We start from the raw sequence: 17,869 nt of genomic DNA on the forward strand, positions 1-17,869 counted from the left end.
TGTGTGTTTAGGTGGTGGGTGGTGTGGTGGTTTTTTTTTTTTTTGTGGTTGGACTTGATGATCTCTTCCAACCACCACAATTCTGTGATTCTGTGACTTATCTTTCTGCATTAAAAAGGAAACTAACATTGCACCAAAAATTAACATACGTATTATGCTGTAACTTACAACGGGTGAGTCTTTTCTTACCATGATTCTTATCATATTCAAGATACTAACAGCTGGTGCTCTATATCTGTGCTGTAAATTAAAATAGTCTCTGCAGGAATACCATGTTCTCCCCTTCAGACAAACCTACTCTTTTTGAGCTAAGAGTTGAAAATAATAATTATTTTTTAAAAGCAGCAAGGCTTAGACTCTTACTGCAAGTATCTTTCCAGTCATAGGTATTTCTCTTAGGATTCAACTGAAATGTCATGATCTACTAGTTTTTACTAGCCGAGAATCTGCATTGGAAAGCTTAAACCTGCAGCAGCAAATGTGAGTGAGATGTCTAATTGGGTTATTTTCTGAGTTTTTTTCCCTCAAAAAGCTGGCAACACACCTTGTCTATGGAATTCAGAAATTGTTCAGCCCAAGACTTATGAACACAACTCTGATGAGTGTCCACAAATAAAAACCGAATGTTCAGAGCAGGTTGAGCTAGAGCAGATTGTTCAGAACTGTGTCAGGTCATGAATGTCTCCAGGTATGGAGACGCCATAGCCTCTCTGGGCAACTCATTCCACTGTTAGAACCCCTTATAAAAAAAAAAAAAAAAAAAAAAAAAAAAGAGGTGTTCTTTCATTTTAACAAAATTTCATGTATATCACTTTATGCCCACTGTCTCTTGTCTACTCACTGGACACCACCCAGTAGATCCCAGTTCAATCTTCTTTATTCCTTCCCATGACGTACTACCTACACTGGTAAGATCCCCACTGAGTCTTCTCATATCCAAGCTGAACAGTCCTAGCACCCTCAGTCTCTCCTTGTATGATAGATATTCCAATCCCTTCATCAACTTCATAGTCATTCCCTGCACTCACTACATTATATCCATGCCCTTCTTGTACTAGGGAGACCAGAATTGGACCCAGGACCCCATATGTGGTCTCCCACAGCTGAGGAAAGAGGAAGGACTGACCTGCTGATACAGTCTTGTATGCTGTTGGCCTTCCTTCCACAAGGATGTACCACTGTCTGGTGTTCAACTTGGTGTCCCCAAGGACCCTTGTTCTTCTCCACCAAGCTGTTTTCCAGCCAGTCAGTACCCGATCTGCATCAGTGCATGGGATTGTTTCCTCCCAGGTGTAGGATTTGCCATTGCCCTTTGCTGACTCTTAAAAGGTTCTTGTCTGCCCATTTCTCTAGCCTGTCAAGGTGCCTCTGAGTGGAGGCACACCTACATACTGTATCAACCACTCCTCCCCGTTCTGTATTGTATGCAGACTTGCTGAGGGGGCACTGTCCCGTCACCCAGGTCATTAATGAGGATGCTAAATAGCATCAGCTTGTGTCAAGCCCTGGTGTTCATCACTAGTGACTGATCTAGGTGAACTTTGTGCTGCCAATCATAACCATGTGAGCCCAGCAGCTGTGCCACTTTTCAGTCCATCTCATTGTCCAGTTATCTAGCCTGAACTGCAACAGGATGGTTGATGCACCATGTGAGCACCACAGATGGTGAACCTGGGGCTTCTTCACATTGTCTACAGATCTACTAATTTTTCCCAATCAGACTGTCTGTAGCAGACACCCATAACAATATTGGCCATGTTGGTCTGTTCACTAATCCTGACCCAGAAGTTCTCAACTATTACATCATCCACCCCCCAGGCAGAGGTCCATGCACCGTCACTGGTCTCTCACATAAAGAGCTACTCCCCCTCCTCACCTTTCCAACTTATAATCATAGAACCACAGAATGGTTCAGGCTGGAAGGGAAAGTACCTTTAAAGATCATCTAGTCCGTCCTGTCACAATGGGCAGGGACAGCTTTCACTTGATCACCACTTGCTACTGGTTTCCACTTGGACATAGAGCCATTGATTATAACTCTTTGGACATGGACATCCAGCCAATTTCTTATTCTAAGCATAGAATCATAGGATGCTTAGAGTTGGAAGGGACCTTAAAGATCATCAAGTTCCAACTCCCCTGCCATGGGCAAGGGACACCTCCCACTAGACCAGGTTGCTCAAACAAAGCATGCATTCATCAAACCCGTATCTCTCTACTACAGCAGCAAGAATGTTGTGGGAGGACATATCAAAGGCCTTAAAAAAGTCTAGGTAGATGACATCCATAGTTTTTATGTTATCCACAGAGGCAGTTACTCCATCATAGAAGGCCACTAGATTAGTCAGGCACAATTTGCTCTTGGTAAAGCAATGTTGGCCATCTGTAGTCACGTCCCTGTTTTCCATGTTTTTTGACATGTCTTCCAGGAGGATCTGTTCCATGACACTACTGGGTAAGGCTGAGTGGTCAGTAGCTCCCAGGGTCCTCCTTTTTTACAAATTGGCATCATTCTTGAAGCTGTATCTTATTACTGAATATAATGACTTCTTTGCAAGATAATCCCTTTCCTATAGGAATCATGACAGATATACATATATGTGTATGTGCATGTAGTGCGATAGGTGGGACGGTATTTATCTTCACTTAGAAGCTACCCAGAATAAAGGGCCATCCGTGCACACTTTTAACATACATGCACCATTAGTCACTGAGTTAGTGACATTCTCGTTAGTATTTCTAGGGCCTGAAGCATCCATATCATTCAAACAACACTAAACAAACAGCACATTTCTTTTTCCTGCCAGTCCAGACCATCCAGACCAAAGCACTAAGCTACAGCCTTACACATCTAGGATACTGTAAGAAAAACAAGACCCTCTAAGAAGTTTAGAGCAACAGGGGGAATTCACCTTTATACTCTGCAAAAAAAGCTACTGTGACTTGGATCTAGTTCCATGTTATTGAAATTCTCTATTATAGAAAGGAGAGAAGCTCATCACGGATGCTTTGCCTCCAATCCCTCTTCAGTAGGGTAGCATGTCTAATAGTTTGTATTCACAAGCAAGTAGCATCAAAATTTCTCACATTTCCATCCTCAGCAATTTTGATTTCATTTCTCAGATGAAAGCTACAAGTTGAAATTAAGCTGTTCTGAACAAAAATAAAGTAAAAGTGAAGATATAAACCAGAAGCTGATAGAAACTTCAGTCTGTTTCACCAGTACTTGCGGAAATACTGTTATATGGAGCTTTGTGTTGGAATTTTCAGTAACACAGCCGTATCCCAAACTCCACCAACAGTGCAAGTTTCCCCACTTGACACAAATGGGTTAAGTGAGGAAATCTGTGCAGAAAAAAATATCAGACTAGATGGAGCATGGGTTCTACTATTGGCATGTTGCTACCATAAATGGCATTTGTATTGTTAGACTCTGGACAGGGTTTAATTATGATTAGAAGCCGTGATGTTGAAAGATAATTAATTCTTGACCTACAATGATCATCTTGCAAAACTTTACATTGTTACCCACTTTAATTATTCATAGCTGTAACACAGCTCTGCATTCTCATCCAGCTATTTTAATGATTCAACAGATTATAAATCAAGTGACAAAGACTTCAAGCTTCACAGTCACTTTAAGACAACAACATCTTCTAATGTCCAGATAAAATATTCTCCTTTGTCTTCTGACTCATTTTTTTTTTCACAATTATAATATTATCTTGCTTACTTATATTGCAGTTTGTATCACACTTCCTAGTGAAATATTACATTTTGCTATGTTTGGTTTATTTTTTTCACTTGTTCTTTCTTTTCTCCAAATACACACACATATATATATGCATACATATGTGTATTGTTAATAAGCAACTTTACAGTTCTCTAGGTTCTCATTCCAAGCAAATTCATACATAAGAATGAAATAAAAAGATAACTTACCCTAAATTATATCCCAGCTTTACTTGAAGCATCTTTTCATTTAACTAGAAAATTCACTCCATTGTGCTATCCCTCCAAAGGGCTCAGAATCAGTGCCCTATGTAGGATACCTCACAAATAGCGGATACAAGATACATAGTAAATACCACTGAGATTTAACTACACAATTAGTTTTACTTTAAACATTATTTCTGCTCTTCTGCCTACTAGAAGTAGTACTGGTCATTAAAAAAAAAAAACTTATTCACAGATACTGTGCCAGAGTAGGTTACAGTAAAGACTGAACTCAGTCTCATTTCTCTGACCATTGCTCTCAACTAATTGGCTAATTCGCAGTTCCATGCTATGCCCTTCAACCTAAAAGCCCAAACCATACTATAAACAAACTTTTTTTTTTTTTTACCTTTTTCATATGCAGGTGTATTCTCTTGCAGCAGTTTGCTAAGCTGGAACCCATTCAAGTGCACAAAACGTAGTTGTTCTCTCATTGGCTTGCCTCCCACAACTGGCAATATAAGGTTCCCAACACTGTTTCTTGAAATCGGTAAACCAAGACCTACTGCCAGTGTGCTAGCTAAATCCGTTTGTTGCACAAGTTCAGGTTGGGTTACAGGACCTAGAATCAACAAAAATAGGAAAAAGAAAAAAAAGAGAGAGAAGGGAAAAAAAGAGAGAGAAGGGAAAAAAAGAGAGAGAAGGGAAAAAAAGAGAGAGAAGGGAAAAAAAGAGAGAGAAGGGAAAAAAAGAGAGAGAAGGGAAAAAAAGAGAGAGAAGGGAAAAAAAGAGAGAGAAGGGAAAAAAAGAGAGAGAAGGGAAAAAAAGAGAGAGAAGGGAAAAAAAGAGAGAGAAGGGAAAAAAAGAGAGAGAAGGGAAAAAAAGAGAGAGAAGGGAAAAAAAGAGAGAGAAGGGAAAAAAAGAGAATTTAAATGACAGGAACAGGCCTGTTGTATTTATCCAGAGACAGTGGCATCTTGTTAGTTTCAAATTTTTTTCATCAGTGTTGGATCAGCTATTTCAAATGATCTACAGACAGCTGAGTGACCTTTTTCAGCTGCTATCCTCTACTGTTGTAAGACCAACATTTATTCAATTCTCAGCAAGTATCATTCTCCAACACTAGCAACTACTGTAAACACCACACGAATGTTACACAAGTAAAGGTAGAAAAAAGATGGTCCAGGATATCACCTTAATATCAAGTTGCAGCCTACATAGTAAGAGGATTTGATAACTTTTACATTAGAAAGAATAAAAAGACTACGGTAGACTAATGCATGAATGTAGAATGAGAACTTAAAATAATGCTGACAGCATTCAAGAAGCTTCTTAATATAATGACAACAGCTCAAGATTTAATTAATATCAGGTTGCTAGGCAAACAGAATTAGAGGTCAGGTGAAGAGCGTTGAGGCCCACGGTACTCCATGCAGGCAAATCCAGTGATTTTTAAACAGTTCTGTGCAGGATGCCATTACCTTACTGCAGTTATCAGGATTAGCTTCCAGTCCCACAGACATCTACAGGAGTGGATGATTTCACTAACGCAAGTAACCTTTTGTTTAAGATTGTCTTGCCAACTGCGTTTTTGTGTGCTTTACTAGTTACATAACAGTGTTTTTTAATTATGCTTTCACTTCATTCTCTTTATATCTCCAGGCATTGAGTGTTTTGACCTAAGTACAGTACTGAAAGAATTCTATATACAGTCTTTTATTCTTGAGGCTCCCTGTAAGAGCTTCTCTCGTTTCTCATCTAGCTGTGATTAATCCCATACTTGTACAGAATGCCACCTATAATCCCTAAAGCCTCTTTTGCATGACTGCCTGTATGGCAGCAGTTTTCAGATTTCATCTTTAAAGGCAGGTTCTTAACTGGTTAAAAAAATCCAACAAACTACCAAATACATTTAGCCAATCACGGTGACACATCTCTGTAAAAGGCTATACAAGTAATATTCTGACAGCATATTAAATGTAAAAACCCACAGGATTACTATTTTGAGGTCTACCAAATGAACACAGTACATTTTGTTTACAGTAGGATCATAAGGAGCAGTCACTAGAATTCTTATAACGGTAGCAATGAGAGGCAAGCTGCTGGATATTTACATGGGCATCATTAGAAATCACAAACTCAATCCCAAAAGACGTGTGAATAAATATATTTCACTGTACTGTAAAAACTGCATGCTCAGTTTAAATCTAACAGAAATTAACCCCAATGAACAAGAGATTGCATTTACAGAATCTACATTCACATGGCCTGGTTGTCAACACATACTGGTGACAGTTATAAAGCAAAAACTTACCTGAGAGCTTCGGTCAGCTCTTGACTTTGTTTTGGTTTTATATCTGAAAAGAGGTCAATGACTCCTCAAGCAACGCTTTCTATTGCAGCTGGATAACAGCTTTATAAATGACAACCAGATAAATGTACTTCCAACTGTGCTGCAGAAGCCTCCAAGATAAACAAGGCAAGGTTCTGCAAATAGGCTTTAAAAGCAAGGAAATCAGATGGAAATGAGCAAGAGGCAGAATGAAAGGCAGAGGGAAGTATTATTTTGAAGAAAATATTCGCTCCTGGTATATCTATATTCACGAACTCAGTCAAGGAGTCTATTTAAGCAAGACTCTACAATTTAGACTAAAGATTCTCTACCACACCATTCTCTTCTTGCCCCATACCTTAAGCTAAGTTATACAAGTAGAAAATGAGTTTCAGAAACAGATAAACTCCGATGAATGATTTAAAATTAACTACATGGCCAATACAGTAAATACAGTCATGCTCCATATTATTTCCTTAACACTTAGCAATCAATAGTCATGATTTCAGTGCTGTCACCTCCCAGCCTTTCACAAGAGCAATTCTTCCTCTTTCTTTGTACTCTCAGCATGAGAAATTGTTATTTATCCCTCTGTCCTGGCTGCTTGAGAAAGAATAGAGGCCAGGAAAATATTCTGGCCAAGAAAGACAAAACTTGAAACTCACTTCAAACAGGATTTTACTTCTAATCCTACACATTTACCAGTATCCCAAGATCCTGACAACAGATCTCATTAGCTCTCAACACTCAAGTAGGACAGGGCTGCAAAAGGTTATCATCTGAAAAATACTCAATTTTCTCGGTGGTTACAAAGCTAAATTCATGGTTTCACCATGGCACAGATGCAAACTGGCTAAAACCAGAGTTTTAAGTCTACAGAATGGGCTTCTGCAGATATCTGTAGAACAAATCAAAGCACTTTTCAGGAAGAATTCTAGAGCTAAGATAAACTAGAGATGGCAATGTGTTCTAAAAAAGGTCTAACTTTTTACATCCTTACCATTTCTCTTTTCAAAAGCAGAGCTGATAAACAGCAGCGGTGTGTGCACTTCTCCTTCTGAAGAACCACCATGACTACCTGTTTCAGACATCCCATGATCGCCACAAACAACTAGCAAATTGGGCAAAGAAGCTTCTTCCTGCAAGTCACAGAAATTTAAGTTACTGCACAAACAAGATGCACATATATAATGCTTCACTACCTTTATCGTTTCCATACATTAATCTTTCTCAAAATAAATTCCATTTTTTTAATTAGCTTACAAAAACTGGGGCAGATTATAAAAAATGTCTGTAACTAGGTGTTATGCAGTAATATTCATTTTTAACAGTTAAAGCATACATACTTATCTAACATATTTATCAGTATCTTTTAAAAAAACAAAACACAAAAAAGCTGTAAAAGAGCCCCCCATTTACAGAGTCACAAGAAACTTACTGATGGATTAACTAAAGGGCATCATAACGTGGGAGGAAAATCAGGAGTCTGTTAACAGAGAAGTATTCCCCCCCATCCATTTCTCCAGCTTTGTTGAGTTAATAGAATATAAATGTTAAATTATTAATATTTTATTATATTGTATTTAATATAAAAAGATAATCCTATTTCTAGCAGTCTCTAGTCTCTCAAGTTCTTTTGAGGTAAAAAACTGACATGACTGATGTCGAATTATGTTTATTTTTTTGAAGAAATAGAAACAGAAGCATAAGCAAGGCCTTTTTAACAATTTTGAGCTAATAAATCACAAACAGCAGAAAATAAATATTATAATTCCCTAACAAAGCAGATTTGTGCCATGTCTAGTTATTACCAGTACACATTGTATCCAATAGTAAAGTACTTTTATTATTTCTGTATTCTAAAACTCAGATAAAGACTTGCATATAGTTGGCAAAAGCAAAACAAACTAACAAACTGCAGCAAAACCACTGCAACGTTCATGAGATTATAACTTCCACAAGCAGGATTTAACCATTTAACCTCTCTTTTCATATCATAGTATCCATGTCTAAAAATACTACTGAAATTTTGTGAGCAGCTATTCTGAATTGCAGTTGCTAAAAACAAACAAGAGAAAAGCTCCAGGCCACTTGGAATTAGGACCTGGTAGTTCAACATCCATACTATTTAGATAAGCGACATCCTATATTTCCAAACCTAAAAACAGATTCAGATTTGGTAATTCATATGCTACATTTTGCATTACAACCACCACTTCCATCTTAATATTTTCAATATCTAAAAATTTGGTATGCCTTCACAACTGCAGAAATCACAGCCATTAGCTATTACAAGCCCATTATTCCTTCTGCTGAATCTCATTACTTTGAAGTACACCAACCACCATTTTAATTTATGAGTGATAAGAGCATTTTGGCATGCATTCCTCTCCTCTTCCCACACACGAAGGGGTAATTATTTCCCACAGCTGTTCAGAAGAGATTGTTAACAGATGTTACTAAGATCAGCCAGTAAATCCTTTAAAAAGCTACACTATACTGTTAACTGGGGAATGGCCAGGGAAAGAAAAGAACGAAAAGAGTATCTACTTTGGTTTAGGAATAAACAAGCTACCACCAGCAAACAAGCAAGCATTTCAAAGTTATTTTACACCTAGCAGATACTGACCCAAGAAGGAGCTATATTACCTTTGAAAGAAGAGAATTATGAATCTTCTTCAGAATGTTATCCATTTCACGAAGTTTTGGTCCCACTAATGGGCTGTTTGGTCCAGTCACGTGTCCAATATGGTCCAACCCTAGGTAATGTAGTATTAGGAGATCCCAATCTTCTCTCTTCAACACTCTATCCAAATGCCTGGTAACATTATCATCAACCTCAGAAATAAAAGGAAAACAATTAAAAGGTAAAAATTATTTCCCTCTTGTAAAAAGCATAGAAAAAATGTATCATACTACCCATTAAAATTCTGTAGAAGCTGATGAGAACTACAGTCACTCACAATGTTAACAAGGGAAAAAAAAATAATCAGATTGATTAGTTCAATACCAGGCAATCAAAAAATCTTTTCTTACAAAACAGATTCTTCACGCCATTTCAGTCTTTCCTGTACACACAAAAAGGGAAAATGGGTTGCTATGCTTCCACAGACCTTTTAAAAACTGTTTCAATAATTTTTCTGTCATTTTCATCCTTCGCACTCCTGATTTATCACTTCACAAGAAGTGGGTACAGTGAAAAGCTTCTGTTTGGTGCTTGGAAACACAGCAGAAAAAACCCACTCCTGCTCCTTCAACACAATTTTTGCTACTGTGCAAACACAAAAAGATTGTTCTTGCTGTGAGAAAAAGAACCGATGACATAGTAAGAAAGAAAAATTATTTGAAAAGTGCTATTTTGGGCCTAACTCACATGTTTTCCTGCTTAGGTTGACAACCTATTTTTAGTTGCATCTATTTCTCCCTGGACATATACTTACATATACAATACTTATGTCAGTAGCAGCAGGTCAATGGCCTGAGGTTTTACAAATCATAAAGGTTCAAAATATGAACTAAAATTACTGAACCATTTACTCTTTAAGTGTGCCCAGAATAGGAATTTTCACAATTTATTAACTTTCTATGCTCCCTACTTGATAACATACTGAAACACTATTCATATTGCAACAAAAGTGACCCCTAACAGACCAAGATTATATATTAATAGGCCTTTTAAAGATGGCACATACTAATATAATTGTGATAGCAAACTGGAAACATGGATAGTGAAATTTTTAAACTAAACAAGTGGTCTAACTTCCTACCACAAGTTTTTTGAGAACAACATACCTTTAGGAAAGTTACACAGTAACACATTATTTGTTACTGTATCATCCAAACAATTCCCACAGCATATGATGTGGGATTGAAATGCTTAGCTCCATACTGCCAATACTGGAAACACGTATAAATCCAATTTCTGTTTAATTGGCAGCTTTATATTTCAGAACAAGGACAGTTTTACTGCTTCATTCTTAAAAGATGCCATTACATGTTTGTACTCACATTATTTAACTTGGGATTATACAAAGCTTCTCACCTCTGTAAAGTCCGACACAAAAAAGGATGTTGTTCCATCATATTCCACAAAATGCTTTGGAAACAATTTAAGCCAAGTATCATCACCATAAAAGATTATTCTCTTTCCAGCTGTTTTTGCCTGCCATATCAGATTGTCATCCAACAGAGCTGGAGAATTGAGGTTCACAATAACATCAATGAAACCAGGTATGCTACCTGTCATCAAAGCCTATATAAAACAAGAAAATAAAAGTGACATATTAACAGAAATCAAAAAGTTTCCAGTACTCAGAAGACAGTATCAGTGTAAGAGAAAGCAATGAAGCAGAGAGCAGAGAATTTATACTCTCAATAAAGAAACATAGTAAATTAAGACAACACATAAGCTGCCATGCCACATGGCATGCTGATGTTAGAGATAATAACCGGTTTACAAAAAGGTAAAAATAGTATTTTATTAATTAGTGGACAGCAAAACAACTTTGTATGCCAGCTGAAATTTGCTTCATCTACTGGTCATTAAATCAAGTAAAAGATAGTTTAGAAGACCCAAGTAAACTGGCTGAACAGTAACAATGGTACCACATTCAAAACAGTAATTAATAATCTTCTGGAAAATGCAATTAAGTCCACCTATGAAGAGTTACGAGACTGTAACCCCCTCACCCTCTGGCCTTCTAGCTGACCTAACATAGCTTACTACCTCAGCTTCTTCAATGCAAGAAATGTCACTCAGATCCATCACAGAGAAGCCTGGATGATCAAGTATTTTGATGATACAGACACAATTAATCTTTTAGTTACCTAGAACTTGGCACAATTTTCTTTTTAAGCTCTGCAAAAACAGCCCCATGACAAAATAAGTTTACACTAGAACACAGAGAAATATTAAAAAAAATTTTCTTGGATAGAAGACAACTGGAAAATTTGAGGTGTTCCCATGATTACAAATTAAAAGATCATGTCAATAATTTAAGCCTGCACTAGGCCCTTTACTGCCCTCAACAGATTCAGCCACCAAATAAAGGAACAAATGCAAGGAGACTTAAGCAGAAGCTGCCACCTCTTCCTCTTACTCATCCTCTCTATTTTGTTTTGATACCTGACCTGACTTTCCTTCAGGAAGCACCTCTGGGCCACAGCAAATGAGGACTCTATCACATGCACTGCTACAGCAAAGCGAGTTTCAGCCACAGATTGCAATAACACAACAAACCTGTCCATTATGTCAACTTTGAGCACATGAACAAGTGCTTGCGGAGCCACTCTCCATCATTTACCAGCAGTCCTGGGAAACTGGGGAGGTCCCAGCCAACTGGTGTCTAGCAAATGTGACGCCCAACCAGAAGAAGGGTCAGAAGGATGATCTGGAGAACTACAGGCCTGTCAGTCTGACCTCGGTGCCTGGGAAGGCCATGGAACAGATCATCCTGAGTGCCATTATGCAGCACATGAAGGACACCCATGCGATCTGGCCCAGCCAGCACGGGTTCACGAGGGGCAGGTCCTGCTTGACAAACCTGATCTCCTTCTATGACAAAGTGACCCGCTTGCTGGATGAAGGAAAGGCTGGACTTTAGCAAGGTCTTTGATACAGTCTCCCACAGTATCCTCCTGGAGAAACTGGCTGCTCATGGCTTAGATGGGTATACTCTCCGCTGGGTTAAAAACTGGCTGGAGGGCCAGGCCCAGAGAGTGGTGGTGAATGGAGTTAGATCCAGTTGGTGGCCGCTCATGAGGGGTGTCCCACAGGGCTCGGTACTGGGACCCATTCTCTTTAACATCTTTATCAATGATCTGGACACGGGGATCGAGTGCACCCTCAGTAAATTTGCAGACGACACCAAGCTGGGTGGCAGTGTTGATCTGCTGGAGGGTAGAGAGGCTCTGCAGAGGGATCTCGACAGGCTGGATCGATGGGCTGAGACCAACGGGATGAGGTTCAATAAGGCCAAGTACCGGGTCCTGCACTTGGGTCATAATAACCCCAGGCAGCACTACAGGCTGGGGGCAGAGTGGCTGGAGAGCTGCCGGGCAGAAAAGGACCTGGGGGTGTTGGTCGACTGTCAGCTGAACATGAGCCAGCAGTGTGCCCAGGTGGCCAAGAAAGCCAACAGCATCCTGGTCTGTATCAGGAACAGTGTGGTGAGTAGGGCCCGAGAGGTGATTGTCCCCTGTACTCAGCACTGGTGAAGCCCCACCTTGAGTACTGTGTCCAGTTTTGGGCCCCTTACCACAAAAAAAAGACATTGAGGTGCTGGAGCGGGTCCAGAGAAGGGCAACGAAGCTGGTGAGGGGTCTGGAGAGTAAGTCTTATGAAGAGAGGCTGAGGGAGCTGGGGTTGTTCAGTCTGGGGAAGAGGAGGCTGAGGGGAGACCTTATCGCGCTCTATAACTACCTGAAGGGGAGGTGTAGAGAAACAGGGGTCAGTCTCATCTCCCAAGTCACAGGAGATACGACAAGGGGAAATGGCCTCAAGCTGTGCCAGGAGAGGTTTAGATTGGATATTAGCAAAAATTTCTTCACGGAAAGGGTTATCCAGCATTGGAAGAGGCTGCCCAAGGAAGTGGTTGAGGCACCATCCCTGGAGGTGTTCAAAAGACAGGTTGACATGGTCCTCAAGAATATGGTTTAGTGGGTTTTTTATTGCTTATTTCTTATTTATTTTTTTGTCAGAGTTAGGTTGATGGTTGGACTAGATGATCTTTAAGGTCCCCTCCAACCTAGACCATATGATTCTATGATTTTCTCAAATGAAACAACCCTAAGTAGAAAAAAACCACTTACTTTAATTCGAGGCATAGTCACAGTGGGTGGCTTTGCTTCAGCAATGCAACTGTAGGATGTCCCTTTTTCAATGACTTGCGTAGTATATGGCATGAACTGTTTACCTTTGGATCCAAACACAAAGTCATCTCTCAAAGCATCTATCAGCACAATGACAACTTTTTTGAAAAGCGGTGGTGGAATTTTGGTCCAGTTAGAAACCATTCCTAAACAATAAAAAAGTGTATACAAAAGTCATCAACAAATTTTAACAAAGGCTAGACAGAAGATAAAAAACAACTTCACCACAGAAATGAGTGTTTCCAACTTCTTTATTAACTTTACATTCAGAAGCAAAAAATTCCAAACAACAGCAAATATAAGAAGTACTCAGAGGTAGCTGAGTTTTCAAGGCCATCCAGCACAGGAATGACACAAGAGCAATAAAATATCCAATACAGTATCTAGGAAGGAAAACAAAACATGAATGGAATGCAAGGTTGCAGTTGAAATTGAGAGAACTAAGGAAAAGCTATGAAATGCAGAATGTTCAAATGAATAAGAAGGGATAGCTGCTACATTCTCTCTGGTTAATTTACTAAAGCTGAACAACATATTTGACACAACTTTTGTTAGAAAAAAAGATGCAGCATTCACTTGTGCTAATACCCAATCTCAAGCAACGCCTCTCAAACAAATCCCACCATAAGGGAACAGGAAAACCAAAAGGAAATAGGTAATTTCACTGAAATTTGAAGGGAAAATATTTGTGCACACTTGTGCCCTTCAAGGTAGAAGTTAGCTGATGACAGCTGCAGGGCCAAAATCCAATTCCAGAATCCCCTGAACATTCTGTGTGGGCAAGCACAGCAAAACGCCTTCAAGTCCACCTCTTTCTCTTGTACTAACTTAATGTTAGCTGCAGCACCTCTTCATTTGCATTAAGCATGGTCCACATGGTGACATTGAGCTTTTACAGCAGCTGATTTTGGCCCAACCTCTACAGGTCCTATATCTCTAGTAAAAACACAAGGCTAAAACGGAACCAGAAAGTATCCTACCCACAGATCTCTACTCAGACAACATTGTGGTAAATCAATCTGTCATTACATGCATTATATGAAGTTAGGGTTTTTACACTCCTTTAAAGTAAAACATGTTTCTGAATAAGCGGTTGATGATTTGGAAAGGTCACAGACTTCCACAACTTCTCTCAGCAACCTGGGACAGTGTCTCACAACCCTCATAGTGAAAAATTTCTTCCTGATATCTAATCTAAATCTACCCTCTTTCAGTTTGAAGCCATTACACCTCATCCTATCACTACATGCCTTGTATGTCTCTGTCCAGTTTTCTTGTAGGCCCCCTTCAGATACTGGAAGGCTGCTACAGGGTTTCCCTTCCCTGGAGCCTTCTCCAGGCTGAACAACCCCAACTCTCTCACCCCATCTTCATAGGAGAGGTGCTCCATCTCATCTTTGTGGCCCTCCTCTGGACTCACTCCAACAGGTCCATGTTCTTCTTATGTTGGGGGTTCCAGAGCTGGACGCAGAACTCCAGGTGGGATCTTACAAGAGCGGAGTAGAGGGGCAGAATCACCTCCCTCAACCTGCCGGTCATGCTTCTTTTAACGTGGGCCAGAATACTGTTGGCTTTCTGGGCTGTAAGCACATGTTGCCAACTCATATTGAGCTTCTCATCCATCAACACCCCCCAAGTCCCTCTTGTCAAGGCTGCTCTCACATGATACCTCAAATGATAACATTGTTTCTCCAGGACTTGAATTAACAGCTTAGCAGGCATACTTGGGCTCTCAACGAAAAAACAAGAAAGCACAACCTGGTGCACTATACTGTTAGTTAATTCTTTCTCATAATTTATTCCTATCCACTTGCTCAGGGAAACAAAACTTGCTGGACACGAAAAATGTTCAGATCGCAAATACATACACCCTACTCACAACTCCCTCCTGCAGTGTTGTTTATCAGCAAGTCAAACTATCGAGAAGGAATTAGGAGTCAATTGCAAGCCATCTGAAAATAGTTACTATAAGATAGCTAAAGCAAAATATTGTGCAACTCTTGGCATGCGGCATGCTTATTTATTCCTGCTATGGTTAGTTAGAAAACAGCTACTTTAAATTAAGCTGTACTTCTATAAGCAGTGAACAAAATCATAGGTTCTACCAAGAACTTACCACAATGCTGTATTGCAAGTATTCACTATTACACAAGCAATTACACAATTTTTTCAGTAATTCCACAGGCAAGACAGCATGGATTGAATGGCAGTCAGGGCTCACAAAATGAAACACTCAGGAAATACAGAAGAACTGAAGAAATACTCTTTTTTGAACACATCTGAAGTAGGATGAAAGCCTTCTGTATAATGGTCTAGTAAGCAATCCACTGCCTTTAGAGCATATCATCCAGAGCAAGAGGTCACTCTGCAAGCAATCTGTAACCCAAGAACTACAGAAAGGAATTATATCTCCACTGTCACTCCACTTTTGCCTACCTATACCTAGGCTCATTAGTGACGTGCCTAAATTTAAACTATTTGTAGAGCTCTGTGGCAACACAATTACACTCTTGAACTCAAACCTGCCTTTTCAAAGCCCAATTGTATGACACTTCCCTCACACTCAAACAGACTCTCTCCATGTTAGTCTCCTGTTAACAATCACATGTGAACGAAACACTTTGCTCACAGCAACCTACCAAACACCTCTGACAGTCATGGTAATCTCCAGCTAAAAATCAGCTTATCATTTGAGAATTTGTCCACTCAGGTCTGCTGCCAGATTAAATGATTTCGGTGCTACTGCTTAAACCAATATCAGCATACCACACTCTACATTATGCAACCTTCTCTTCCCTCCACTGTTCCTTGCAATTTAAGTAAGCCTGTCCCAAAATGCATAATGTCATATACTTATAAAAGCTGCTAAAGGCCCAGTTTGGCAGTTAAGAGTCCTGTTCCACCAAGTTATCCATGAGTAGATTTCCCAAGCAAGAGCTTTGTATGAGCAAAACTCTACTCAATTCAGCTGTCCACTGAATCTGAAGTTTCACCCCACAAGCTCCAAACACTGGTAAAGAACAGCCCTTCAAGAACTCATTCCTCTTCTTCACATTATTTCTATATAACTTGTGACTGGACATATAAAACACCTACATATCAGGACATCCTCTACCAACTCCTCAAGAAGAAGATACTTGAAAACTTTGGTTTTACAATTTCAGCTAAGTAATAAAGCAGGACCTGTAGAGACCGTGATTTCAGAGAAACAATAATGGACAGTAATATCATGCATTTGGCAACCTGAACTGAATGTGAAGGAAACCTGTATTACTACAGTTGCTTTCCTCACTGCTAAAGTGTTTTAAGTCTCACACACCACACTGAGCATCACAGAAACACTGATTCTCAAGCACAACACAACCACTAAGTTAGCAGAGCAAGCACATGAAGCATTATAACTCAAATGGCATTATTTAACACAACCAACTTACTATTAAAGAGCATGGGTACAACAGCTGCATCAGAGATAGGGAAAGGGGAATAAAATGACAGAAAAGCACACCCTCAAAAAATGTGACCGCTTATTCTTAAGGTTTTTTGCAACCGTGAGCAGATACTGCTGGCAGTGATTGGTAACTAGCTGCAAAATTATTTAAGTTCTAAACTACTTCAGAAACAGGTCTGGAAACACGATGGCGCTGCAGCCAGCTGTCCTGCAGCACCGAGGGGCCTCACGGCGCCGGGGCTCGTACCAGCTGCTCCTGCCTCTGCGACCTCGCAACCCAGAACCCAACACGAATCGCCGCCGGCAGACGCAATGCTGAGCGGCAGCAGCCCCGGCCCCGCCGAGGCTCCGCCACCCTCTCCCTCACCCCAAAGGGCTCTGGCCGAAGAGAGGGGCCGGGCCGGGTGGGATCGAGGGGTGCCGCGGACACCGGTGCGGGTGGAAAAGCGGGTGGCGGCTGCCCGGGGGACCAGAAGCCGCCCGTCCTGGGCCGCGGGGACGGGAAGCGACGAGGAGAGGGGCGGGCTCTTCGCCTTACCTGGGCCGGGCGGGACCGGTTCGGCGGGAGGGTCCCCGCGGGCCTCTCTGCGGGGCAAAGACCTGACGGCCAGAGGGAAGAAACCGCGGAGGAACAGCGCGACCCCCAAAGACTCCACCAGCAGGCAGCAGGAAGCGAAGGCGCCCGAGCGCAGCCGCATCCTCCCCCGGCAACACCGACCGCGCCTGGGCCCTGCTCCTCCGGCCCTCTGAGGCGGCAACCCGAAGGCTCCGCCCCTTCCCCCGGCCCCGCCGCTGGCCAATCAGCGGCCACCGCACCTGCCCGCCGAGCTCTGCTATTGGCTAGCAGCCAGCCAACCCCCTCCGCGAGAGGTGTAACACCCCCTCCCCTCGAACCGGAAGTAAGCCCGTGTCCCGGCACTGCTGGGCCGGGACAGGCCACGGCGTTAGGGGTGGGATGGCGTCGGCGGGCTGCTGTGGGACAGGGGCTGGCGGCCTGCTGGAGACACAGGTACGGGCAGGCCTGGCGAGCTGCCCGGCCACAGCGGGGTGAGGCCGTCCCTCCTCGGAGCCGCCACGCTGAAGGAGGAGCAGAGCGCCGAGGTGTCAGGGCCGCAGCTTCCCCCAGGATGAGCAGTGCTGTGGCCGTTGGCTCGTTCGGCCTGTGCTGAGAGCTGGTGTTTGGTGTAGAAGCCAGCAGGGCCGTGAGCTGCTTCCACTGAAACGGAGGTTTGAAGCCTGAGCTGTAATGACAGGGAAACTTTATGTAAAGTTGCAACAAAGAT

The 17,869-nt window shown here is 41.3% G+C and overlaps 1 protein-coding gene across 6 annotated transcripts in view; it reads right to left on the bottom strand.

The window, feature by feature from the left end:
• Positions 1-17,332, bottom strand: part of PIGG (phosphatidylinositol glycan anchor biosynthesis class G) — a 101,303-nt gene extending 83,971 nt beyond the window's left edge. For 5 of the 6 annotated variants that reach the window (XR_001413318.1, XR_001413319.1, XM_014953803.1 and 2 more), the window contains exons 1-6: positions 17,125-17,332; positions 13,079-13,284; positions 10,311-10,520; positions 8,918-9,106; positions 7,269-7,407; positions 4,346-4,558 (exon numbers count right to left, since the gene is read on the bottom strand). Coding sequence is in view for 4 of the 6 variants with exons in the window: in XM_014953803.1 (XP_014809289.1) it covers positions 4,346-4,558; positions 7,269-7,407; positions 8,918-9,106; positions 10,311-10,520; positions 13,079-13,284; positions 17,125-17,284 (1,117 nt within the window). In the remaining 2 variants the exon portion in view is untranslated. The remainder of the gene's footprint in view (positions 1-4,345; positions 4,559-7,268; positions 7,408-8,917; positions 9,107-10,310; positions 10,521-13,078; positions 13,285-17,124) is intronic. The other variant, XM_014953805.1, reaches the window with a different exon arrangement.
• Between the last annotated feature and the right edge of the window lie 537 nt (positions 17,333-17,869).

The sequence above is a fragment of the Calidris pugnax genome, unplaced genomic scaffold (genome assembly GCF_001431845.1).
Source record: "Calidris pugnax isolate Ruff unplaced genomic scaffold, ASM143184v1 scaffold250, whole genome shotgun sequence".
In the NCBI taxonomy this organism is placed as follows: domain Eukaryota; kingdom Metazoa; phylum Chordata; class Aves; order Charadriiformes; family Scolopacidae; genus Calidris; species Calidris pugnax.